This window comes from Mesoplodon mirus (genome assembly GCF_964341445.2).
Source record: "Mesoplodon mirus genome assembly, chromosome: 5".
Taxonomy (NCBI): domain Eukaryota; kingdom Metazoa; phylum Chordata; class Mammalia; order Artiodactyla; family Ziphiidae; genus Mesoplodon; species Mesoplodon mirus.
In genome coordinates, this window is record NC_138980.1 from 45224651 (window position 1) to 45248560 (window position 23910).

The 23910-nt window shown below is 48.6% G+C and overlaps 1 protein-coding gene across 2 annotated transcripts; it reads left to right on the forward strand.

Annotated features, from left to right (window-relative positions):
• Positions 1-286: 286 nt before the first annotated feature.
• HAUS8 (HAUS augmin like complex subunit 8) lies at positions 287-23145 on the forward strand. 2 transcript variants are annotated; one of them, XM_082620274.1, is made up of 11 exons: positions 287-361; positions 3358-3422; positions 7262-7329; positions 12042-12123; positions 15315-15407; positions 16121-16215; positions 16811-16876; positions 16983-17141; positions 18502-18643; positions 21437-21578; positions 22718-23145. In XM_082620274.1, the coding sequence occupies exons 1-11, from the start codon at positions 333-335 to the stop codon at positions 22908-22910; spliced, it is 1134 nt and encodes a 377-aa protein (XP_082476400.1). In that variant the 5' UTR covers positions 287-332; the 3' UTR covers positions 22911-23145. The 2 variants fall into 2 exon arrangements, with proteins under 2 accessions (XP_082476400.1, XP_082476401.1); XM_082620275.1 differs by having other exon boundaries at positions 7262-7317.
• The last annotated feature ends 765 nt before the right edge of the window (positions 23146-23910 follow it).

Consider the following 23910-nt stretch of genomic DNA (forward strand, 5'->3'; position numbering starts at 1 on the left):
CCGCTCCCGCCGCTCCCCCGCGCGCTCCCGCTTCCGGGTTCCGGAGGGGCGGGTCCGGGGGCGTGACGCCAGAGCGCCAAGGGGGCGGAGAAACACGAATCCCCGCCCATCACTTCCGACCCGGCCCCGTCACCGCCCCCTGCCGCTGCTGGGCGAAACCAAGTGTGAGGGGAGGACAGAGAGACGCGCGAGCAGGAGGCGCCCGCTCCGCCTACAGCCACGCTCTACACGGCCCGCAGCCACCCCTCTTGTAGCTTCGCAATATGGCCTGGTCGGGGCGGGGGCAGGGGGGTTCGACTTGAAGAGCCGGCCTTTGAGTTGAAGGCGGGAAAATGGCGGATACTTCGGGGCGTGGTGCTGGGTGAGTCGAGGCGCCGTGGGTCTGGATTTATGGGTGCCAGCTGGAGGGCCCTGGTCGAGGGCTGGGGACAGAGGGGCAGCAGAGTTGGGGAGGGAGGGTCCTTGGGGTGAGTCCGGACCTGACTCCTCCAAGAACCACCGAGGATGCGCAAGTTCTGGGAGGTGGGATGCGGCCTTGCGCATGCTCGGGAGCGTGGGCTCAAGACAGGGCGAGTTCGGGTCCCTGGTCACCCGTTTCGATCCGGGGCGATGTCAGGCGAGTGGCTTAACCTCTCTGTGCCTTGCTTTCCTCCGTCGCGAAACCGGGCTGATGACGCCGCCGTTCAGTTTTGTAGGCCTAGTGTGAGGCTTAAGAGCGTTTGGTATAGTGTCTGGCCCCTAAGTGTGATCCGTCGCTATTACGATTACCGCTTTGTAGTGGATAACTGCTGGACCACTGAAGTATCTCCTTTCATTCTCCCACACGCTTTTTTCTATTCTCCCCATTTACAAATGAGATGATGGAGGCTTAGGGAGGGAAGGTCATTTGCCCAGGCTCACACAGCAAGAACAAGGGAGACGTCGAACAATGACCTGGTGCCGGGCGTGATTCCTGGGCTTTGTTCATTCTGCCGCTGTTTATTGTGCCTGTGCGAACTAAAATTACTGGGCCATCTGAAATCACTTGTTTACTCCACAGCCCCTTGTCCTAACTGTGAGATTGACGTTAGCCTCTCCGAGGTTCAGGGGAAGTACTTGAGGCTGGAATATATGTAGTGACACCCCTCCCCCACCCCGTGTCCCTGCAGGTTTGGCCTAAGTCCATTTGGTTTGGCTCCAGAGCCCTGGCTCAGACCCCAGAGGGAATCCTTGCTCTTGCTCTGTCTATTTCCAGCTCCGAGACTCCCCAGGGGTGAGCTGTATAAGCCTTGGGTCCTTATCTGCAAAACAAAGATAAAGCAGGCGAACAGTTAGGTATTTGTAGGGTGGGGAGGATTCCATGAAGGAGTACAGCAGCTGGCACCCAGCCAGCATTTGTTAAGTCGCCTCTCCCCACTGTGGCTTGGAGGTGCCGCCCAACATGGCCTGGGTCTCACGTTGGAGTCCCCAGAGCCCACCACACAGAAGGTGGCTGCAGTGAGCTGAGCAAGGGGACCACCACTGCTGTCACCAGTGGAGCCCATCTTGTGACGACAGCAGGATTTACAGCGCCCAGACCCCTGCCTGGCATCCCGCTCCCCAGGCTGGACACCTGGGAGGCATCCCCGACTCTCCCACACCCACCAGCTGACTAGTCAGTGATTCCTACTTCATGGGACCCTCTTCTCTATCATGTCAGGCTTCATTCTTTTTTTAAATTGAGGCAAAGTGCACATCACGTCAAATGAACCATTGTAAAGCGAGCAATTCGATGGCATTAAGACATTCACAGCGTTGTGCAATCACCACCTCTACCTACTTCTAGAACATTTTCATCAGCCCAGAAGGAAACCCTATGTCCATTTGCAGTCACCCCCCATCCTTCATGCTCCTCAGTCTGCTCCTGGTAACCACTAGTCTGCTTTCTGTCTCTGTGGATTTGCCTGTTCTGGACATTTCATATCCATGGAATCACACACCACGTGGCCTTAGTGCCTGGCTAGTTTGACTCAGGATAACATTTTTGAGATTAATTCGTTTCAGCATTGATAACATTTTTGAGATTAATTCGTTTCAGCATTATCAGTACTTCATTCCTTTTTAGGACTTAATAATATTCAGGGTCATTATTTCTTATTTATTTATTTATTTATGGCTGCATTGGGTCTTTGTTGCTGCGCGCGGGCTTTCTCTAGTTGCGGTGAGCAGGGGCTACTCTTCGTTGCGGTGCGTGGGCTTCTCATTGCAGTGGCTTCTCTTGTTGCGGAGCACGGACTGTAGGCGCGCGGGCTCAGTAGTTGTGGCTTGTGGGCTCTGGAGTGCAGGCTTAGTTAGTTGTGGCGCACGGGCTTTGTTGCTCCGCGACATGTGGGATCTTCCCGGACCAGGGCTCAAACCCATCCATGTCCCTTGCACTGGCAGGCAGATTCCCAACCACTGCACCACCAGGGAAGCCCCAGGGTTCATTATTTCTTGACAGGAGTTTTGCAGCAGACTTCCGTCCCACGCTCCTGATCACTCTTTCCCCATGCCAGGGGTCCCCCAACCTTGACAGTGTTGACATCTGGGGTGCGATCATCTCTGTGATGGGGGCCGTCCTGTGCCTTGTAGGGTGTTGAGCAGCATCCCTGGCCTCTACCCACTGAGCCAATAGCAGCCCCCTCTGTGGTGACAATCACAGGTGTCTTCACACATCACCAAATGTCTCCTAAGGGTCAGAATTGCCCTCAAGTGAGCACCCCTGAGTTATTTGTCTGACAAATATTTATCAAGTGCCTCCTGTCTGCCAGGCTGTTAGGGACTGAATGTTTGTATCATCCCTCACCCCCTCCTCAAATTCAGTCTTCTCCAGCTAAGCCATAGGACTGATCAGTTCCAATTTCCGCATCATTCTCCTCTGTGCCTGTGCCCTTGGTCTTGGTGAGCCCTGTCTGGGAATATCCTTCCTCATGTACCTGAGCAAATGGTTCTTTGTCACTCACCCCCAATCCCCACCCCTTTACCTGTCTGGAGTGCTCCCTCTTCACACTTGCCTGATAGGAAAATGCTGGTCATCCCTCTCAGGGAAGGAGCTTTGTCTGCTATTCACCTTGTATCCTCAGTGGTATACAGCTGACATACAAACGCCCAACGAATTAATGAGATCGAGACCGTTGAGGTTCGGCAAAAATGCTCGCTCTTCTCACGTAGGTGTTGTCCCCAGGTGACGGGGCTGGGGCTCCGTTTTCCTCCTGCCATGGAGGTGGCCCCACCTCGCAGAGATGGGCATGGGTGGTGGGTGCTGGGACTGGGCTGTCCCGAGGAAGCCCAGGTTCCTGGCTGGCTTCCCTGAGCTTTCTATCCAACTGCATTAACAAGACCCCCATTTCCCTCTTTTAGGAAGCCTTCTGCAGGGGGTCCCAGTACTCCTAGCGGTGCTAAGACGAGAGGAAGAAGAATACAAGGTGAGTAAAATTGGAATCTACCTTTTGAAATGGAATCCACTGGATTAAAAACTGATTTTTTCTTTCCCCCCCCGTAAGTGCTTTTGGAGAAGAGAAAAACAGGCCAGAGCAGGGGAGCTGGGGCTTTACCCGCTTCTAGTCACACCTTTGGGGACCCCAAGTCTGGTTACCCAGCCCTGCAGCCAGGGGTGTGGCAGGACCTGGTGGGGGTCATCTAGGGCAGTGGGCCCTTCCAGCCATGGGGGTCACGGGTTGTACCCAGGACTCATCACTTGGAAGTGTGGGTGGGGAGAGTGTGAGCTGAATTCGTTAGGAAACATCAAAGTCTGTTTCTTCTCAGTAAGCGCGTCAGACCCTTGGGGGTGCCCACACATCCGAAGTATACCTGTGGGTCCGGGGTCACTGTCAACGGCCCCCCTTGACTCTTGGCAGTGCCCAGTTTGGGGCTGTAGACCCAAGGATCTCCCATGTTGTATCTCAAGCCTCTGTAATGATGAGGTATTTTTTTATGCCTGTGCACTAGTGCAGGTCTCAGAGAACTTGGAGCAGAATTCCAGTTCCAGATGACTGGAGGTTTATATGTTATAGCATCACAGCATCTCTGGATGATCTGGTCTATAACATCTGTTATATTTACACAGGGTCTAGTTCTTGGACGCAAATTATATCCTTCATTGTAACATTGCTTCTGTGGAAAATCCACCACTGTTGAAAACAAACAGGTGCATTCTAGTTTTCCAGAAACTTGAAACTGCTTTTCAACTGTGCAAGGAACCCAGAGCCTCCTTCCTACCCTTTGCTGATGGTATTAGAAAGACCCAATGCAGGATGGTCTCCCCCTCTTGGAACTGGGGGTGTCCTTCGCCCCAATCCTTCACTGGATATCCAGTGGCAGACCCTAGGTGTGGCTTGATTCTCTCCCCTGGACCCTGCCTGGTCCTGGCCTCAACCCTTAGGTGCCTCCTGCCTGAATGTCTGAGCCACTTGCCCTGCAGGCACGGCTCATCCCTGCCTGGGGCACGCCCGGGGCAACCAACACCTCTGTGTCCAGCTCCAGGCAGCCTGTTAACTGTGGTTGTACCTGCAACCCCCATCTAAAGAAAGATGCAAATCCGGGCATGAAGGTAATATAGTTGAAATCCCAGTCTTGGGACTGAACTGTCAAGGAAGGTGACACTGACCACATCACTCTCCCTAGTAAAAAGGGAGACCCCTGAGCTCTGGGGGCACCTAGGAAAAGTGCAGCATCATGCATTTGACACGTTGCTGAGCACCTCCTCCCTGCGAGGTGGTGGAACGTGGCAGCAAGCAAAACAGACAAGAATCCCTACCCTCAGGGGGCTTGCCACCCTGGACACAGGCGGTGAATCAGGAAACATAAGGAGACACAGGGTGTATTGGACAATGACAGTTGCTGTGGATAAAACAGCAGGATGGGGGTAGCTTCCCGCCTAAGGGAGGGGCTGGGCCGAGCAGAGTTGTGAAGATGGCAGGGGTGGCATGTGCCTGCTGGCACATGTAACAGGTGACACGGGACCTGCAAGGTGTGTGGAGGCACTCACCCTTCACCAGCTAATGGACCCGGAAGACAGCCTGCTGCAGCTGCCAGAGGGCCAGTCAGCCTGGAGGACAGAGTGTCTCAAGAGGGAGGCTGCAGGGCTTCACTGGTGGCACAGTGGTTGAGAATCCATCTGCCAATGCAGTCGACACGGATTCGAGCCCTGGTCCGGGAAGAGCCCACATGCCACGGAGCAACTAAGCCCGTGTGCCACAACTACTGAGCCTGTGCTCTAGAGCCCACGAGCCACAACTACTGAGCCCGTGTACCTAGATCCTGTGCTCCACAACAGGAGAAGCCACTGCAATGAGAAGATCGCGCACCGCAGCGAGGAGTGGCCCCCGCGCGCCGCAACTAGAGAAAGCCCGCATGCAGCAACGAAGACCCAAAGCAGCCAAAAATAAATAAATAAAATAAATTAAAAAAAAAAAAAAGGAGGGTGCAAGTGAGCGCTGTCTGCAGCGCTGCCGCTGGCTCAGAACGAGGACTGAGAAGGGGCGGGTAGGCATCAGAGCAGGGAGATGTCTGTGGTCTGGGTGAAAGGAGTTTCTTTGGTGCCGTGGTGACTGTGAGAGCCAGGCAGGGGTGTGCGGGGGGATTCAAGGGAAGGAGAGAGGAGAAGAAGAGGATCTGGCATGGCAAAGGGGAGCAGAGAAGTGGGGGAGGGGAGGGGGGATGAGCAGTGTGACCATTGGAGGGAGGAAGTGGGGTGATACAGGGTGGGGCAGGGGGAGAGGGGTTGCCAGGGCAGTTTCCTAACGGAGTGAGGGCTGGGCTCTAGACCCAGAGTTGGGGGGTTGGTTTTACCCCAAAGCACAGAGGTCGCTCCACATGGGGGGCCCAGGATATGGCCCTGAGGTTGGGAGGCAGCTAGATGCCCAGGTGGGAGGATCTCCTGGGGCTGCTTTTGTCTTCCCAATGAAGTAGGAAACAGGTTACCAGCTGACCAGAGGGATGGCCCGGTGTAGGAAGTGGGCAGGAGGGTCTGGGAGACGGGGTGGGGGATCAGAACAGAGGACTGTGGATGAACACAGGGGCTGCAGCGAGAGCCCCTGGAGGTTGGGGGGACACGTGTTTCCTTAACACACCTTCAGTGCCCCAGGGTCAGGATGGAAGGGCACCTGGGGCTGGGCTGTCACCAAGGGACACAACCGTGTCCCAGAAGAGCATCGGTGCCTAGTGTGTCTCAGGAGAGCGGTCCTGAGCTAGGTGAGGGGGGTGGGGGATGTGAAAGGCAGTACCATGAGTGAGTCATAGATGGGCTTGGGTGGGAGAAGGGCAGTTGGGGTCATGACCACAGGGAGTGAGTTGGGGAGGGAAGAGGAGGAGAGCAGGTGGCCATCTGTGGAAGATCTTTCTTCTTTTCCCTGCTCTGCCCCTTTCTGTTTTGAACTTTGGCACATATTCCTGATCTTCCTTGATCATAGCTCCTGTGGGTCTCTGTGTCTCCGCTTCTAGCCCTGGTGCTTGTATACAGCAGGTATCCTATAAATGTTCTTGTATACAGTAGGTGTTCCATATATGTTCTTTTTAAAAAGGTTATTTAGGGTTATTTACTTATTTTACTTATTTTAATTTATTTTTGGCTGTGCTGGGTCTTTGTTGCTGCGCGCGGGCTTTCTCTAGTTGTGGCGAGCGGGGGCTACTCTTCGTTGTGGTGCATGGGCTTCTTGTTGCAGTGGCTTCTCTTGTTGGGGAGCACGGGCTCTAGGTGCGCGGGCTTCAGTAGTTGTGGCTCGTAGGCTCTAGAGCGCAGGCTCAGTAATTGTGTCGCACGGGATTAGTTGCTCTGCAGCATGTGGGATCTTCCCAGACGAGGGATTGAACCCGTGTCCCCTGCATTGGCAGGCGGATTCTATTTTTTTTTTTTTTCTTTTTGCGGTATGCGGGCCTCTCACTGTTGTGGCCTCTCCCGTTGCGGAGCACAGGCTCCGGACGCGCAGGCCCAGCGGCCATGGCTCACGGGCCCAGCCGCTCTGCGGCATATGGGATCCTCCCAGACCGGGGCACGAACCTGTATCCCCTGCATCGGCAGGCGGACTCTCAACCACTGCGCCACCAGGGAGGCCCTGGCAGGCGGATTCTTAACTGCTGCACCACCAGGGAACTCCCTCCATATATGTTCTTGCATACAGTAGGTGTCCCATACATGCTTGAGGCTGAGCGGGGAGGGCTGATAGCATCCAGCTCTCAGGGTGGGGGGTGGGCATCCTAGGTGCATGGTGGGTCCTCACAGGCCATGTCATAATTTTATTATAAACCAACAGTGTGTCCCCCACAGGTGGAAGAGTGGTTGAGTCCCGGTACTTGCAGTATGAGAAGAAAACCACCAAAAAGGTAACATACAATGTATGTTTGAAACAGTTCTGAACAGAGTTCTGACGAACTTGGAATTCTGAGACAAGTCACGCCGGCCAGGCACAGCCTGGTCCTGAAAGAAGCATTCTGGGGACTTGGTCCAGTTGCCTTTGGGGCTGTCATGCCCTTCGTGCCAAGGCAGGGATCTCTGTCAGGGGTGGCTGATCACTTTGAGAATCTCTTTTGCAAAGCCATGATCCCTAGTGAATCATAAAATTATTCCTGTCTCTCAACCCGGTAGTTCCTTTCTGGATTCTGTCCTGAAACAATTCTGTCTAATGCCTGGCACGTGGTTTCCTGGCCTTGGCTCGTATTGTAAAAAATACCTGTAGGGTTTTAGAGAAAGGGTTTTAGGGGAAAAAAGACATGGCTGAATCACCCAGTGTTACAGGAAGAGTTCAGTGAACTAGCTACACCACAAAAATGATGAAACCGTTGAAAATGATGGCAGGAAACACTTAACAACTTGGAAACCTGCTTTATGTGATGTTTAATGAAAATAATCATTAGATTACCCAATGACATATTTTGTTTCAGTGTGTACGTACGGATAGTGTGGTGAAGGTTGTGTTATTCCATTTTCCAAATCTTTGTTTATGATAAAGTTTAGTTAAATATTAATTTCTGCTGCCTTTCTTTTACTCTGGTAGGGTGAATGGCAGGTTAATGTGGCTTAAGATTTGGCTTGAAGAAAAAGGATACCTTTACGCAAACTGATATGCTTCTTGGAGTGATTTTTTTTTTAATGGACTTAATTTTTTTAGAGCAGTTTTAGGTTCAAAGCAAAATTGAGTGGAAAGTACAGAGATTTCTCACACACACCCCCGCCGGCCCGCTCACATGCGTAGCTTCCCTGTTGTCAACATCCCGCACCAGAGTGGGGCATATTTATAATCGATGAACCTACATTGACACATCCTTACCCAGAGTCCGTGGTTTACAGTATTGAAATGATTTTCAACAGAGAATACTAGTCCACACTTCATAATTTTAACGTTGACTGGCAAACTTGGTTACAGCACCCCCATGCAAACTTGGTTACAGTACCCCCATGCAAACACATGCAAACATGTGTTTGCATGTTCTAGTATTTTAGATCTTTAAGAGCTTTTCCGTTTTCTTTTTTTTTTTCATCTTTTAAATTAAGGTGTAATTTACATAGAGGAAGTGTCACTCTTCCGCGTACAGTTCTCTGAGTTTTGACAAACACATCCAGTCACAGACCCACCACAGTCAAGATAGAGAACCCTCTGGAAGCAGCCGCATAGCACAGGGAGATCAGCTCGGTGCTTTGTGACCGCCTGGAGGGGTGGGATAGGGAGGGTGGGAGGGAGACGCAAAAGGGAGGGGATATGGAAACATATGTATATGTATAACTGATTATATTTGTTATAAAGCAAAAAAATAAAATAAAATTAAAAAAAAAAAGATAGAGAACCCTCTGTCACACACCCCCGCAAAGTCCCCTTGTGCTCCCATGGAACCAGCCCCTCCCCACCCCAGGCAACCATGATCTGTTTTCTGTCCCTGTAGCTTTGCCTTTGCAGTAGGCTCATTTAAAAGGTGCCACCCAGGATGCAGACTCTTGCAGTCTGGTTGCTTTCATATAAAGGTCCCTCCCTGTCGTTGCCTTTTACAGTTAGTGCTAGTTCCTTCTGATGGCTGAAGAATATTCCACTGTACGGATGGACCACAGTGTGCACAGCCATTCCCTGGCAAAGGACGTTTGGTTTGTTTCCCGATTTTGGCAATTATGAATAAAGCCACCTTAAACATTCCTGTGCAGAATTCTGTATGGATGTGTTTTCATTTCTCCCAGGAGGGGAATTGTAGGGTAAATGTCTGTTTGACTTTGTAAGTAACTGCCCAGCTGTTATCCAAAGTGGCTGCCCCTTTTTACATTCCTATGAGCCACAGAGGAGAGTCAGTACTTTAGGACTGAAACCATTCTAGTGGGTATGAAATGGTATCTCATTGTGGTTTTAAACTGCATTTCCATAACAACTAATGATATTGAGCATCTTTTCACGTGCTTATTGGCCAGTCCTATATCTTTGGTGATGTGTCCTTTCAAATCTTTTGCGCATTTTAAAAAAATGGAGTTGTTTGTTTTCTCATTATTGAGTTTTGAGGGCTCTTTCTATATCTTAGATACCAACTCTTTATGGTGATCTGCAAATATTTTCTCCCAGTGTGTGGCTTGGCTTTCCATTCTCTTAAGTGTCTGGTGAGGAGCAGAAGTTCTCGATTTTGATGAGGTCCAATTTATCAATTTCTGCTTTTATGAAATGTGCTTTTGGTGTCTTCTCTAAGAAATCTTTGCCTTACCCAAGACCATAAAGATTTTCTCCCATGTTCTCTTCTATATGAGTTTAGGTCTGTGGTCCATTTTGAATTAATTTTTGTATCTGTTGTGATGATGGAATTAAAGTTCATTTTTAAGTGTATGGATGTCCTCTTGTTCCAACACCATTTGTTGAAATGACTTTCCTTTCCCTGTTGTATTGTCTCATCACCTCTGTTGGAAAGCAATTGACTATATATGTATGCATCATTTCTGGACTCTATTCTTTTCCGTTGTTCTACATGTCTATCTTTAGTCCATTTGCATACTGCCCAGGTTACTGTAGCTTTGTATTATAGTAAGTCTTAAAATTGGGTTGTGTGAATTTTCCCACTCTGTTCTTTTCCAAAACTGAGTCTTCTAGTTCCTTTGCCTTTCCATATGAATTTTAGCCTTAGCTTGCCATTTCCTACCAAAACTTCGGGGATTTTAATTGTACTGAATCTATGCATTAGTTCAGGGAGAATAACATCCCCAAAACACCCAAGTCTTTCAATCCATGAACATGGTATACCTCTCCCTTTATTTGGTCTTAGATTTTTTTCATCAGTGTTTTTGTAATTTCCAGCATACAGACCTTCCCCATGTTTGCTTAGGTTTACACCTAAGTATTTGGTGTTTTTTTAGTGCTATTATGCAAGGTACTATCTTGTCTTTTCTTTCTTTCTTTCTTGAAGAAATTTTATTTGTTTGTTTAGAAATAATTCACAAATAACATTATATTAGTTTTAATTTTATTTATTTATTTTTTATTTTTGGCTGCATTGGGTCTTTGTTGCTGTGTGCAGGCTGTCTCTAGTTGTGGGGAGTGTGGGCTACACTCCGATGTGGTGCTTGAGCTTCTTATTGCGGTAGCTTCTCTTGTTACCGAGCACTGGCTCTAGGCACTCGGGCTTCAGTAGTTGTGGCTCATGGGCTCTAGAGCACAGGCTCAGTAGTTGTGACACACGGGCTTAGTTGCTCTGTGGCATGTGGGATCTTCCCAGACCAGGGATCAAACCCATGTCCCCTGCATTGTCAGGTAGATTCTTAACCACTATACCTCCAAGGAAGTCCCGATATTAGTTTTAGAGGTACAACCTAATGATTCAATCTTTGCAAATATTGCAAAATGATCATCACAGTAAGTCTAGTTAACATCCATCACCACACAGAGTTACAAAATTCTTTTCTTTGCTCAGAACTTTTACATGGTACTGTCTTTTTTTTTTTTTTTAATATTTATTTATTTAGGCTGCTCCAGGTCCTAGTTGCGGCATGCAGGATCTTTGTGTGGCACGTGGGATCTTTAGTTGTGGCATGCGGACTCATCCGCAACTCTCCTAGTTGCGGCGTGCAGATTTCTTACTTGTGGCATTCAGACTTCTTAGGTGCGGCATGCGAACTCTTAGTTGCGGCATGCGAACTCTTAGTTGCGGCACGCATGTGAGGTCTAGTTCCCTGACCAGGGATCGAACCTGGGTCCCCTGCATTGGGAGCTCAGAGTCTTACCCACTGGACCACCAGGGAAGTCCCATGGTGCTGTCTTTTAATTTCAATTTCCAAAGTTGTTCATTGCTAGAAATATCTTTTTATATTGACCCTGTATCCTGCAACCTTGCTAAACTTGTTAGTTTTAGTAGTGTTTTGTAGTATGTTTTGAGATTTTCTATGTGAAGAGTCATGTCTGCAAGAAGAGAGTTTTATTTCTTCTTTTGTAACCTGTTTGCCTTTTATTTCTTATTCCTAGACTTCCAATGGGAGGTTGAATAGGAGTGGTGTCTGTACATCAAAATATTCTCACTCTTTATAAAGTCTTTTTTTTGCTTTTCTTAATTTTATTTTTTGGCCGCACCACGTGGCTTGTGGTGGGATCATAGTTCCCTGACCGGGGATTGAACCTGGGCCTTGGCAGTGAAAGTGCCGAGTCCTAACTACTGGACCACCAGGGAATTCCCTCTTTTTGCTTTTATATTGTTATAATGGCTTGCCAGCTCCATGCATTGCTTGCTTTTTTAATAAGTTTTGAAGATTAATACCTGTCCAAAAGCTTTGTTTTTTCTGACAACCGAAGTAATATGTTCTCTTTCCTAAACTGGCCAGTACTAAAAATTATGCAGAAAATCAGTCATCTGTAATCTGCCATGTCAGAGATCATCACCAGCAAACATTTTGGTGGTTTCCTATGTTCTATGCATTTGAGGGTATTCTTTTGACAAAATTAGTTCATCCTGTATGTATGCAATTAAATGTCAGAACTCCTTGAATCTATCCCTTGCCTCAAGGTAAGAGCAGATGCAGACCTTGCAAACTGCAGAGGGGCCCCTTCTCATGGAAGGAAGGTGTCTTGTGCCCTGAATGTCATGTATTCCCCTAACAGGCTCCTGCAGCAGATGCATTAAAGGCCAGTGGGAAGATGCCTGAAGGTGGAAGAAAACTAAGCCTACTCCAGAAGAGCAAAGGTACGTAAAGGTAGAAGGAGGGTGTGAAACAGCACTGAGGCTTAGGAAGTGATGAACGTGGTGGTGAATTTTGTTTTTAAGTATGCAAGTTTAAAACTCCCTTTCCTTTCTGGAAAGTATGAGGAAAAGGAGCTTGGCAGAGAGTTTCAGCGTAAAGACAGATTTGGGGCATATGAAGGTCTGAAGGGGGATGGCAGGGGAATGGGGGGAGTCATTTCCTTTCTATATGACCCCAGAGGAGAGCCACATTGCCATCATGGTGCTCCCTTGAGGCACCAGTTCCTTGATCATGTGACTGTTTCCCCACCAGAGCTCTGAGAGCAGGACTTTCAGAGAGGGTGTGAGACCTCATTTTCCTGCCTCTCACTACCTTGGGTTGGGTCTTCCTCATAATGGTCTCCCCATACCCCTTCTACTAGAAGCTTTCACCAAAGTGATATGAAAAACTTTCAGTTTTTCTGGCTGTAGACATGATATGTGTTTGTTATTAAACAAAATTGGAGAATGTAGCCCAGAAGGGTGGAAACTCACTTATGATCTACCACTCAGACCATCACTGTTGGTATATTTGCTCTTCAGTCCTAGTCGGTGTGCTCATTCTAGAAGTCTGGGAAGGCTCCTCTCCAGAGTAGTACTTCATCCAACTCCTCCGGTGCCTGCTCCACCAGCAGTGGTGGGCAGCTCTTCTTTTGCATAAGAGCAAGTCACAAAAAGTAAAATTGTTTCTCGGCCTGCAAACCCTCATTCAAAATGGTGACAACTTTGAGTCTCATAGTAGAATACTAAGTATGTTCTTTTACAGCTTAGATTTCCTGCTTTATTGTTCGGATCAAGGGTCAGCAAAACTTTTCTGAGCCAGTGGTTAATATTTTAGGCTCCGCAGGCCAGGCGGTCTCTGTCATAGAAACTTAACTCTGCCTTATCGCAGCGTGAAAGCAGCCACAGTGTGTACACAAATGGGCGTGTCTGTGTCCCAGTTATTTACAAACATAGGAAGTGGGCCGGATCTGGCCTGCATGCTAGAGCTTGCTGATCTTGGCTTGGATGTTTGTCAGAAATTGTGCTGTTCCTTGACCCAGGCATGATTGAGAAGCAAGCACATGGAGCTGGAGCCAGGCTTCTAGTCTTTTCTCATGCAGTTGGGTTGAAGGCCATGTATGAAGCTGGGAAAGCTGGCATTGCCAGAGGGGTCAAAAACTGGGCCTGCCACATTTAAAAATCAGGGTTCTCAGGACTTCCCTGGTGGCGCAATGGTTGAGAATCTGCCTGCCAATGCAGGGGACACGGGTTCGATCCCTGGTCTGAGAAGAGCCCACATGCCGCAGAGCAACTAAGCCCGTGTGCCCCAACTACTGAGCCTGTTCTCTAGAGCCCGCAAGCCACAAGTACTGAGCCTGCGTGCTGCAACTACTGAGCCCCGCGTGCCTAGAGCCCATGCTCTGCAGCAAGAGAAGCCACCGCAGTGAGAAGCCCACGCACCACAAAGGAGTAGCCCCCACTTGCCGCAACTAGAGAAAGCCCACGTGCAGCAACAAAGACCCAACACAGACAAAAATAAATAAATAAAATAAATAAAAAATAATAAAATAAAAATCAGGGTTCTCAGCTGTGGGTTATTGAGGGGGGAGGTATGGGATGCTGCTTGACACCCAACAGTGCACAGGACTGCCCCACAGCAAAGAATGATCTGGTCCCTGATGTCAGTAGTACGAAAGCTGAGAAACCATAATTTAAACATAGTCATGATAATTTAGAGGGACTGCTTGTTTGAGTTCCATTGTATGGTTTGATAGGCAATTACTTTTCTTAATGAAAATGTTATACGTGGAGATGACAGAACATTCAAACCAGTGGAAACGCAATAAAAAGTCATCCTCTCCCACCTCTAGTTCCCATTTCTCACCTAGGAGGCAACCACTCTTGATAGATTTTTATTTATCTACATAAATTTTTTAAAAATTCTAACACAAATGGTACCATAACTTATATGTATTGTGACTTCACTCGTTTCATTTCCACATATTCGTTTCCTCAACTGCATAGTTGTTCATTAAATAGTTTTCTCTTTACTTGCTAACAGAACAGTGTGTTTTACATACCATTTGCTCTTTCTGCAGCCTTCTAGAACCTTGTTTAATTGAAGCGTGCAGTACACTAAGTGCCCATTTTAGATGATATAAGGAATAATTTCACATTTCTAAATAGAAGCTAAAAGATGAAGGGAACTCCCAGGGAAGACAAATAGTCCAGAAGCTACAGGAGAAGGAAAAAAGAGCAGAGGGCTTCCCTCGTGGCGCAGTGGTTGAGAGTCCACCTGCCGATGCAGGGGACACGGGTTTGTGCCCCGGTCTGGGAAGATCCCACATGCCGAGGAGTGGCTGGGCCCGTGAGCCATGGCTGCTGAGCCTGCGCGTCCGGAGCCTGTGCTCCGCGGCAGGAGAGGCCACAGCAGTGAGAAGCCTGCGTACCGCAAAAAAAAAAAAAAAGAATAAAGAGCAGAGGGCAGAACAAGTATATCATGTGTTATTAGATTCTTATACCCTGAACACAGCATCTTTTATTTTTTTATTTTTAATTGAAGTATAGTTGATTTACAGTGTTGTGTTAGTTTCAGTTATACAGCAGAGTGGTTCAGTTATACATACATATATATATATTTTATACACACACACACACACACACACACACACACACACACACACATATTTTTCAGATTCTTTTCCCTTATGGGTTATTACAAAGCACTGAGTAGAGTTCCCTATGCTATACAGTAGGTCCTTGTTTATCTGTTTTATACATAGTGTTGTGTATATGTTAATCCCAAATTCCTAATTTATCCCCCCCTTCCCCTTTGGTAACCATAAATTTGTTTTCTATGTCTCTGGGTCTATTTCTGTTTTGTAAATAAGTTCATTTGTACACAGCATCTTGTACTTAAACTAAGTAGAAAGGCTTATTTGTATCTTTCAGTTATAAAGACTGCATCTCTTTTCTAGTTCTGCTTTAAAATATATTCAGGTTGATCGGTGGGAATTTCCAAAGGTTTTTCAGCCTTCTCTACTGCTCCCTCATAAGAAACTGAGTTTTTGGAAGCAGGTGATATTGTACAGAAAAGTTACCTGCTCCCGGGCTTAAGTATAGAGTATCTTGCTGACTGTGCTGACTTCTGGGGATTCTCTTTGGGCCCACAGACAGCAGTGGAATTGGCAAAGGCGACCTGCAGTCTACCTTGCTGGAAGGGCACGGCACTGCCCCACCTGACCTGGATCTCTCGGCCATTAATGGTAAGTCATTGGCTGTACGTGTCCTTTCCCCAGCTGAGGGTTGCAGTGCATGTCTGAGGGCTCCCAAAATATGCTCTTCTCACCTTAAAAACGCTTTTCTTTTTTTTTTATTGAAGCATAGTTGATTTACAATGTTGTATTAGTTTCAGGTGTACAACAAATTGATTCAGTTATACATATATATATCTATTCTTTTTCAGATTCTTTTCCCTTATAGGTTATTACAAAATATTGAGTATAGTTCCCTGTGCTATATAGTAGGTCCTTGTTGGTTATCTATTTTATATACAGTAGTGTGTATATGTTAATCCCAACCTCCTAATTTATCCCCCCCTCCCCTTTGGTAACCATAAGTTTGTTTTCTATGCCGGTAGGTCTGTTTCTGTTTTGTATAAGTTCATTTGTATCATTTTTTTTTAAGATTCCACATATAAGTGATATCATATGATATTTGTCTTCCTCTGTCTCGCTTATTTCACTTAGTATGATAATCTCTAGGTCCATCCATGTTGCTGCAAATGGCATTATTTCATTCTTTTATATGACTGAGTAATATTCTGTTGTGTATATATACCACATCATCTTTATCCGTTCATCTGTTGATGGACATTTAGGTTGCTTCCATGTCTTGGGTATTGTAAATAGTGCTGCTATGAACACTGGGGTGCATGTATCTTTTCAAATTATGGATAAAACGCTTTTCTTGATCTTAGACAGAAGTGTGGTCCGAAAGACTCCACAGTTAGAAAAAACAATGTCAAAGAAAGCTGAGTCATCATCATTTTCTGCCTCGAGGAAAAAGAACCCAGTAAGTCTCTGAAATGAGAGGGAAGCCACTATAGCAGGTTGGCTAAACCTGCCCTGTGCCACGTGCCCCTCGAAACCTGGGGGCTCCAAGAATGAACAAGCCAGCTGTGCCTTTTAGAACAAAAACCTCACCCATCCTTAGAGGATTTGCAGAGTTTCAGTTTCCCCAGCTACATGTACAGGAGGGGATACAAATGCAGGATCATGTGAAAAATGAGATTGAGGCCTTGTTTGCCACTGCCACGCTAGGGAAGGCACTAGGACAGGCCCTGTTCATGGCAGGGAGGGCGGCCAGGCTGTGGTCTCACCCAGGTGGGAACCCCAAGTCCTGGTTCTGGCAAGGCAGCAAGTTGGTGGGTGCCCTTCAGCTCGTGCTTGACGGCCCAGCTTGCAGGAAGGGACCAAACCACCTTCCTTTTCACAGAGGACTCGAAAGACTAAATGAGTAAATAGAAACGAGTCGATACACAGTCTAGAGCTGTTGAATTACTGATTGAAAAAAAGTACAGACGGGTTAGGATTCTGCCCCTCCCCGGGGAAGAGAGCTGGCTTTATACCAGTTCACGGGGAACCAGCAGTATCTTTTTCTTCTGAAGGATCTCTCCGAAGCGATGGAAATGATGGAATCCCAAACACTACTCCTGACTCTGCTGACCTTGAAGGTGAGGACGGAGCCTCCTGCACGTGTGTCGTGGGTGGAAGGGCGGCCACCGTCAGCCGCGGAGGTGAGGTCACCTCTGGCCTGAGCTTTTGTTTTGCATTTCCCAGATGGAAAGTGGTCTTGCTGCATTCGAAGAAAAGGCAGAAAATAATTTAATAATAATGTGCAAAGAGAAGGAGAAGCTCCAGAAAAAAGCCCACGAGCTGAAGCGCCAATTTCTCCTCTGTCAGAGGAAGCGGGAGCTGGCAGATGTCCTGGACGCGCAGGTCAGGGGTGACCGCAGCCTCCAAGAGGCGCATCCCAGCAGCATTGTCCCACGGCGGTGGTGGTGGGGGTGGTTGGAGGGAGCCTTTATTGTGAGTGTCGCTCCATGCCTGGCTCCGACTCTGTGCCTGGCTTTTGACACCACTGGGTGTTGCTACATGATGGTTTATCAGAGGACAAGGCGGTAATGTCAGAACCAACCAGCAAGAGGGCGCTGTCCCTTCAACAGGCATGGGCGTGTATTCTTGTGACTTGTATCCTGAGACTTGTGCCCAGTGACACAGACGTACTCCAGACCTGCCCAGTTGGGCCAGGGTGCTGGTGGCAGACTTGGGCTGGGTGCTGTGTGGTCAGTGCTGGGACGGGAGTATCCATGCCAGGGAAGGTCACAGTGAATCGTGGGAACCTAGAAAGGGCCAATCAGGGAATGGGGCTCCTCACCCAGTAAGTACGTATCCTGGGGCCGCCATAACAAAGGACCACAGAGTGCGCGGCGGCTTAAACAATTGACATGTATTCTCTCTCAGTTCTGGAGGCTGTAAGTCTGAGATCAAGGTGTCTGCAGGGTTGGTTCCTTCTGAGGGCCACGAGAGAAGGATGTGTCCCAGCTTCTCTCCTTGGCTTGTCGATGGCATCTTCTCCCTGTGTCTCGTCACCTGGCTCTCTCCCTCTGAGTGTCTGTCTCCACATTTCCCCCTTTTGTAAGGACACCTGTCATACTGATCAAGGCCCAGCTGAATGACCCCGCCTTAACTGAATTACCTCTGTAAAGTCTCCAAATCAGGTCACATTCTGAGGTGCTGGGGGTTGGGATGTCAACAGAGGAATTTGTGGGGACACAATTCAGCCCGTAACACCCAGCATGTACACATGAGTGTGCCCAGCGGCCCGGCCCTGAGCTGAGAACAGGGTCCCTGTCCTCGTGGAACTCACAATAGATGGGAAAGGAAAGACAGTTAAACAAATGAATCCTTACAACCCCCAGACAGTGTGTACAAGGGAAAAGGGGGTTGCCTGGCATGGCCTTGGTTGGGGACAGGCATGTCAGCTCAGTGCTCTGAAGCAGGAGGGTCCAGCCTTCTGGGCCCTCCTCACTGTGATCCCAGTTGAGGGTCCAGCCCTGGAACAAGCTGGAAGGTGGACACACGTTCCTGGTGAGGAGACCCAGGCCACCTTGCTACTGGCCGGGCCATCTTTGGGGCACCTGGGAGGGAGGGGAGAGCCCACTGCACCCTTGGAAGTTTCTCTGGGAGACCTGGCAGAACAGTGCTGTGTCTTAACCTCACAGGTGCCATCTGGTAAACTTCTGGGGAGGTGAGTGCAGGGCCTCATCCCACAGGCTCCTTCCCCTTCTGCCTGCAGATCGAGATGCTGAGCCCCTGCGAGGCCATAGTCGGCTGCTTTAAGGAACGATACAAGACGTTTGCGACGGCCCTGGACACCACGAGGCATGAACTGCCCGTGAGATCGGTCCACCTGGACGGAGACAGGCAGTGCTTCTTAGGTAGGAAATGGGGCAACTGCCCGGCAAGGGGTGGGATGAACCTCCCAGTGTGTGCTGGCATCTCCTGTGTCCTGGGCACCTTTATCCGTTCGTGTCAGGTCATAGGCCTCCTCTCAGGTAGACGGCGCGTAGCCATCAAATGGCAGAGGATGCAGGGGGCCAGCAAGCCTGCGGTTTGTGTGGGATCATGCCCTGAGTAAGGACTGTGTTGGGATTTGAACCTAGGTCTGTAGGACCCCCGCAGTGATTTCCCATCCTACTGAAAGGCGTCCTGGGGAGCCTGCAGTGTCTACAAAGGTGCTTTGGCGGCTGGGGAACAACAGGGCCACTGACCCCAACCCTGTCCTGCCTTCTAAGCAGAGCTGAGAGGGTCCCTTTCCTGTATAGCGTTGCCACCTAATACTTCACTTGAAGGCGGCAAGTGTGAAGAGTGCCATCCTCCATCCTAAAATTCTCTTTAGAACAAGTATCTTCCCCAAACAAGTTTTCAGCTGCCCTACAGTTTGGTCCTCCCTCCCTCCCTCCCTCTCCCCGCTTCCCTGTCTCCCGCACCCCACCCTCCCTTCCTCCCTTTCTTTCTCTGAAGTATAGTTGATTTATCAATACAATGTTGTGGTCGTTTCTGCTGTACTGCAAAGTGACTTAGTTATACACATATAGACATTCTCTTCTTTTTGTATTCTTTTCCATTATGGTTTATCACAAGATATTGAATATAGTTCCCTGTGTTATATAGTAGGTCCTTGTTGTTTATCCATCCTATATATACTAGTTTGCATCTGCTAACCCCAGCCCCCCACTCCATCCCTCCTGCTGCCCCTTGGCAACCACAGATCTGTTCTCTGTGTCTGTGAGTCTGTTTCTGTTTCGTAGATAAGTTCATTTATGTCATATTTTAGATTCCACATATAAGTAATGTCATATGATATTTGTCTTTGTCCGGCTTACCAGCACTTACTATGATAATCTCTAGGTCCATCTGTGTTGCTACAAATGGCATTATTTCATTCTTTCTTATGGCTGAGTAATATTCCATTGTATATACATACCACATCTTCTTTATCCATTCATCTGTCCAGGGACATTTAGGTTGCTTCCATGTCTTGGCTATTGTAAATAGTGCTGCTATGAAGATAGGGGTGCATGTATCTTTTTGAATTATAGTTTTGTCCAGATATGTGCCCAGGATTGGGATTGCTGGATCATATGACGTACAGTTTGGTTATTTCTAAGCAAAGTTCTCATGAGCCACCTGAACATGTTTAGCTTGATTTTACTGATGTAAAATCAAGCCTTTTCCAAAGTGAAATAGTATATGTATGAAACGGGACCTTGAAAAATGAGCCTTGTTGGACCACCATCTGTGTCCAGGTTTCTAATTTTATAATTATGGCAACCAACTGCATGTCTATATCTCTTGGTCTCCATCTCTGATAAATGCCCTAGATAGTTGCCAGGAGTTGGGATTGGGGACTGTTTGAGTTTCCTAGGGCTTCTGTAACAAAATACCACAAACCAGGTGGCTAAAGCAACAGAAATTCATTCCCTCCCAGTTTAGGGGGCTAGAAGTCCGAAATCAAGGTGTCATTGGGGTTGGATTCTTCTGGAGGCTCTAGGGGAGAATGCATCCCATGCCTCTGTCCTGGCTTTTAGTGTTCTGGCAATCTTGGCTCATGGAGCATTCCTTCAAACTCTGCCTCTTTTTATTTTTTTTTTTAAGCTTTTAAAAAAATATTTGTTTATTTTTGGCTGCATCGGGTCTTAGTTGTGGCACGCAGGATCTTTTCGTAGCAGCGCGTGGGCTCTTCATTGCAGCATGCAGGCTCCAGAGTGTGTGGGCTCTGTAGTTGTAGCTCTCTAGTCGTGGCTTGCGTGCTCCGTAGCTGCGGCCTGTGGGCTTAGTTGCCCCGCGGCACGTGGGATCCAGGGATCGAATTGGCGTCCCCTTCATTGGAAGGAGCATTCTTAACCACTGGACCACCAGGGAAGTCCCCAAGCTCTATTTTATTTTGGTATTTTTTTGTTTTTAAACTTTTTATCGCAGTGTAGTGGAGTGACAGTGTGGTGCTGCCGCCCCTGTCTTCACGTGGCCTTGTTTCTGAGCACCTCTGTGTTATTGGATTAGGCCCCTCCCTAACGACCTCATTCTAACTCCGTTACATCTACAAAAACCTCATTTCCAGTTAGGTCACGTTCACAGGTACTTGAGAGTAGGACCTGAACATGTCTTTTTGGGAGGACACAGTTCAGTCCCCTGGCAAAGAAGGTATGTGTTTGTAAGAACACTTATAAGGTTCCCCAAGTGTTATAATTTACAGTTGAGACACGTGCGGGACTCGGAGAGATGCTGGTTTTGTTAGAGCAGGGGGGACCCAGTGCTGTTGTAGGCGGCTCTCTACTTGGGGGGTGTTGGGGGCAGAAGTGCTGGGAACCGGGAGTGGGAACCATGGGTTTGTTCTTAAGTTGCTCCTAGACCAGATCTTCTCTGTCTTTTGGATTTGCTTCTGTTGAGGACACCAGTGCACCATTCCAGGTATGTTCCGATGACTGTCCGGATGGCAGACACACATGGCCCGCCATCTCAGAGCCCCGTGATCTCAGGCAAAGGGGCACAGAGGCAGGACCAGTGCACGAATATCTTTCTTCACGACCCTTTCTGCCTTCGAGCTCGTCACGATTCCTGCATAACATGAGAGCATTCCAGCAAAAGGAGAAAAACACAGCCAGCCAGCTCGTGCATCCATTGCTTGGGGCACCTTGAAACCATGGCTGACAACCCCTTTTCCCCTCCAGACAAGTTGCAGGGGGAATTGACGACCACATGCCATCTGCTGGGAGAACTTGGCATCAGCAGCTCAGAAGAAAATGCGAAGGCCTTGGACCTGCTGAGGGAACTCAAGGAAATGACCCAAAAGAAGGATCTGGAGCTCCAAAGGTATTACAGAAAATATTTTTAAAAAAAGATAGTGCCCCTCTCCCCTCATCTCCTCGTCAGGCAGAGATGGGCTGTTGGCAGCTACCCTGTGGAAGGTGTGCTGTGTTCCAGAGGGTGGGCAGCTCTGGTGTTTGCAGGGGCCGAGGGTATGAGGGTCCAGTGAGGCAGGGAGAGGGGAATGGGCAAGATGCCTTCAACCCAACCAAAACTCCTGTGCTCGTTCTTGAGCAGCCAAAATAGAAAGGGGTGATCACTTCCTTGGGGTAACACAGCAGTTCAGGGGCCCTCAGATAGTTTTTTGACGCTCTGTGTGGCTCGTGAGGTCTTAGTTCCCCAGCCAGGGATCAAACCCAGGCCACGGCAGTGAAAGCACAGAGTCCTAACCACTGGACTGCCAGGGAATTCCCAGGAACTTCTTTTTGATGTATAAGTACATATAGAAAAGCCACAGATTGCAATGGTACAGCTCAGTAGCTCTCACTACCGGGCACCCTTGTGTAACCAGTGCCCAGGTCCATTCAGCCCATGTCCAGCCCCCGAAAGCCACCTGGTCCCCTTCTCTCTCTCCTCCAGGACATTTCTAACCATGAGGCTTTCTTCCACCTCTTCCAAAAAAGAATCTAGTTTTCTTCTCCTTTACGATGCCAAATGTACTTCCCGAGGTGCCTGAGAGGTTTGAAAGGTACTCATGATAAACACCACCTGCTATGGCATCTCCTTCATTACTGTGTGCCCCGGGACGAAATCAGACACACCAAAGTGTTCTAGGTGGCCAGGGTCACAGGAGTGAATGGGGAATCACGCTCGTTGTGTGCTGATCTCCCCACTGCTGTTTATTTTGTGTGGTGGCTGGGGAAGGTCCCTGGTCACGGCTCTGCCTCCCGCTCTTAGGATGGTTCCTGACAGGTGTTGATACTCCCTAAATATTTGTCGAGTAAATAACTCTTTTCTTTCACACCTGCCCGATCCTGCTCTCAGGGCTTCCCTGTTTGAGTTCTGTTCGGACAAAACTTATTCACCGCTGCTTTCCCACGAGCCCGAGGAGGGTCACCCTGAACCTGCCCCCCACCGACATGGCAGCTGCGAAGGTGCTCGGGCACAGAGGGTGAAAAGCTGTCATCATCGTCTTGTTTCCACAGGAGCTTTACCCAGGTTCTGGAACTCTCTGCCGAGGCGAGTAAAGAGGCAGCCTTAATCAACCAGGAGGCCTGGGAAAAGGCCCAGGGCCCCAAGGCCCCCAGCCAGTGGTATTTCAATCCTGAGGAGGCCACTGGTGGGGAAACTCAGGGAGAGCTAAGGAGCCTGCTCCTTTCGGGCCACAACGAGCCGTGAATCCACATGCAGGCTGTGTCCCCAACTGGAGTGGGGACCTTCCTGCACACCATGGACAAGGAAGCACGTCCTGTGCCCCTTGTTTGGGGTGGGGAGAGGGGGTGGACCTGCAGTGACCCACATATGATGTTCTGGAAACTTGAGCACTTTATACACTTAGCCTAGCCATATAGTTATTGTTTTGTATGATAACCTCGTTTGATAATTTAACAAATAAAAACTGTTTTGCAGTTGAGCCTTGGTTTCTCTGTAAGGGGCAGTGGAAGGCGTGTGTCGTCCCAACTTATTCCAAAGAGCTGGTCCCGAGCCTCAGAACCTCACAGACATTATGAGTCCAGTTGACCCTTGAACACCGTGGGTTTGAATTGCAGGTCCACTTACACGTGGATCTTTTTCAGTAGTAAATACTGTAGCACGACACGATCCGTGGTTGGTTGAATCCACGATTTATAACTGCAGATACGGAGGGCAGACTATAAGTTCTACGCAGATTTTCGACTGCACAGCCCCTAACCCCGTGTTTTTCAAGGGTAAACTGTATTTCACTTTCAAGATGATTTTATGTCCTTCAGTCACAGGGCAGTTCTGTTCAATAACCCACAGCAAGTTCAGAGTTGGCCCTCAAATGGAAATTCCCCATCCAGTCCAAAGTCCCAGCGGCCATCCTTGGGGGACGCCTACGCGGTTTTGCCATAGCTGCGATCTACACTCCACTCGGGACTATGGCACAGAGGATCGGTCCAGCCCACACTTGGGCTTCTGTCTACACCATGTGGGCCCTGGCAGTCTTCCTCGTTCCCATGGAGCATGCCTCCGTTGACATTTACCAGTTCCTGTCTACAAGCAACTTTTTGACACTACACCCATCCCACTATCAGTAGTTTCTTGGTTCGCCCGCCCGCATGTCATGTGGATTATGACCAGAGGCCTAAGAGGTACTCTGTTGTCCCCACATAACTTTTCCCTTTGTGGGCTGGTGGCCAAAGCTCAGATCTATAGA

Bases quoted from the DNA above. Each gene is read 5' to 3' on its own strand.
- HAUS8 (XM_082620274.1), top strand. From the start codon at position 333: ATGGCGGATACTTCGGGGCGTGGTGCTGG. The intron at 362-3,357 runs GTGAGTCGAGGC...TCCCTCTTTTAG, and splicing joins ACTTCGGGGCGTGGTGCTGG to GAAGCCTTCTGCAGGGGGTC. The intron at 7,330-12,041 runs GTATGTTTGAAA...TTCCCCTAACAG, and splicing joins CCAAAAAGGTAACATACAAT to GCTCCTGCAGCAGATGCATT.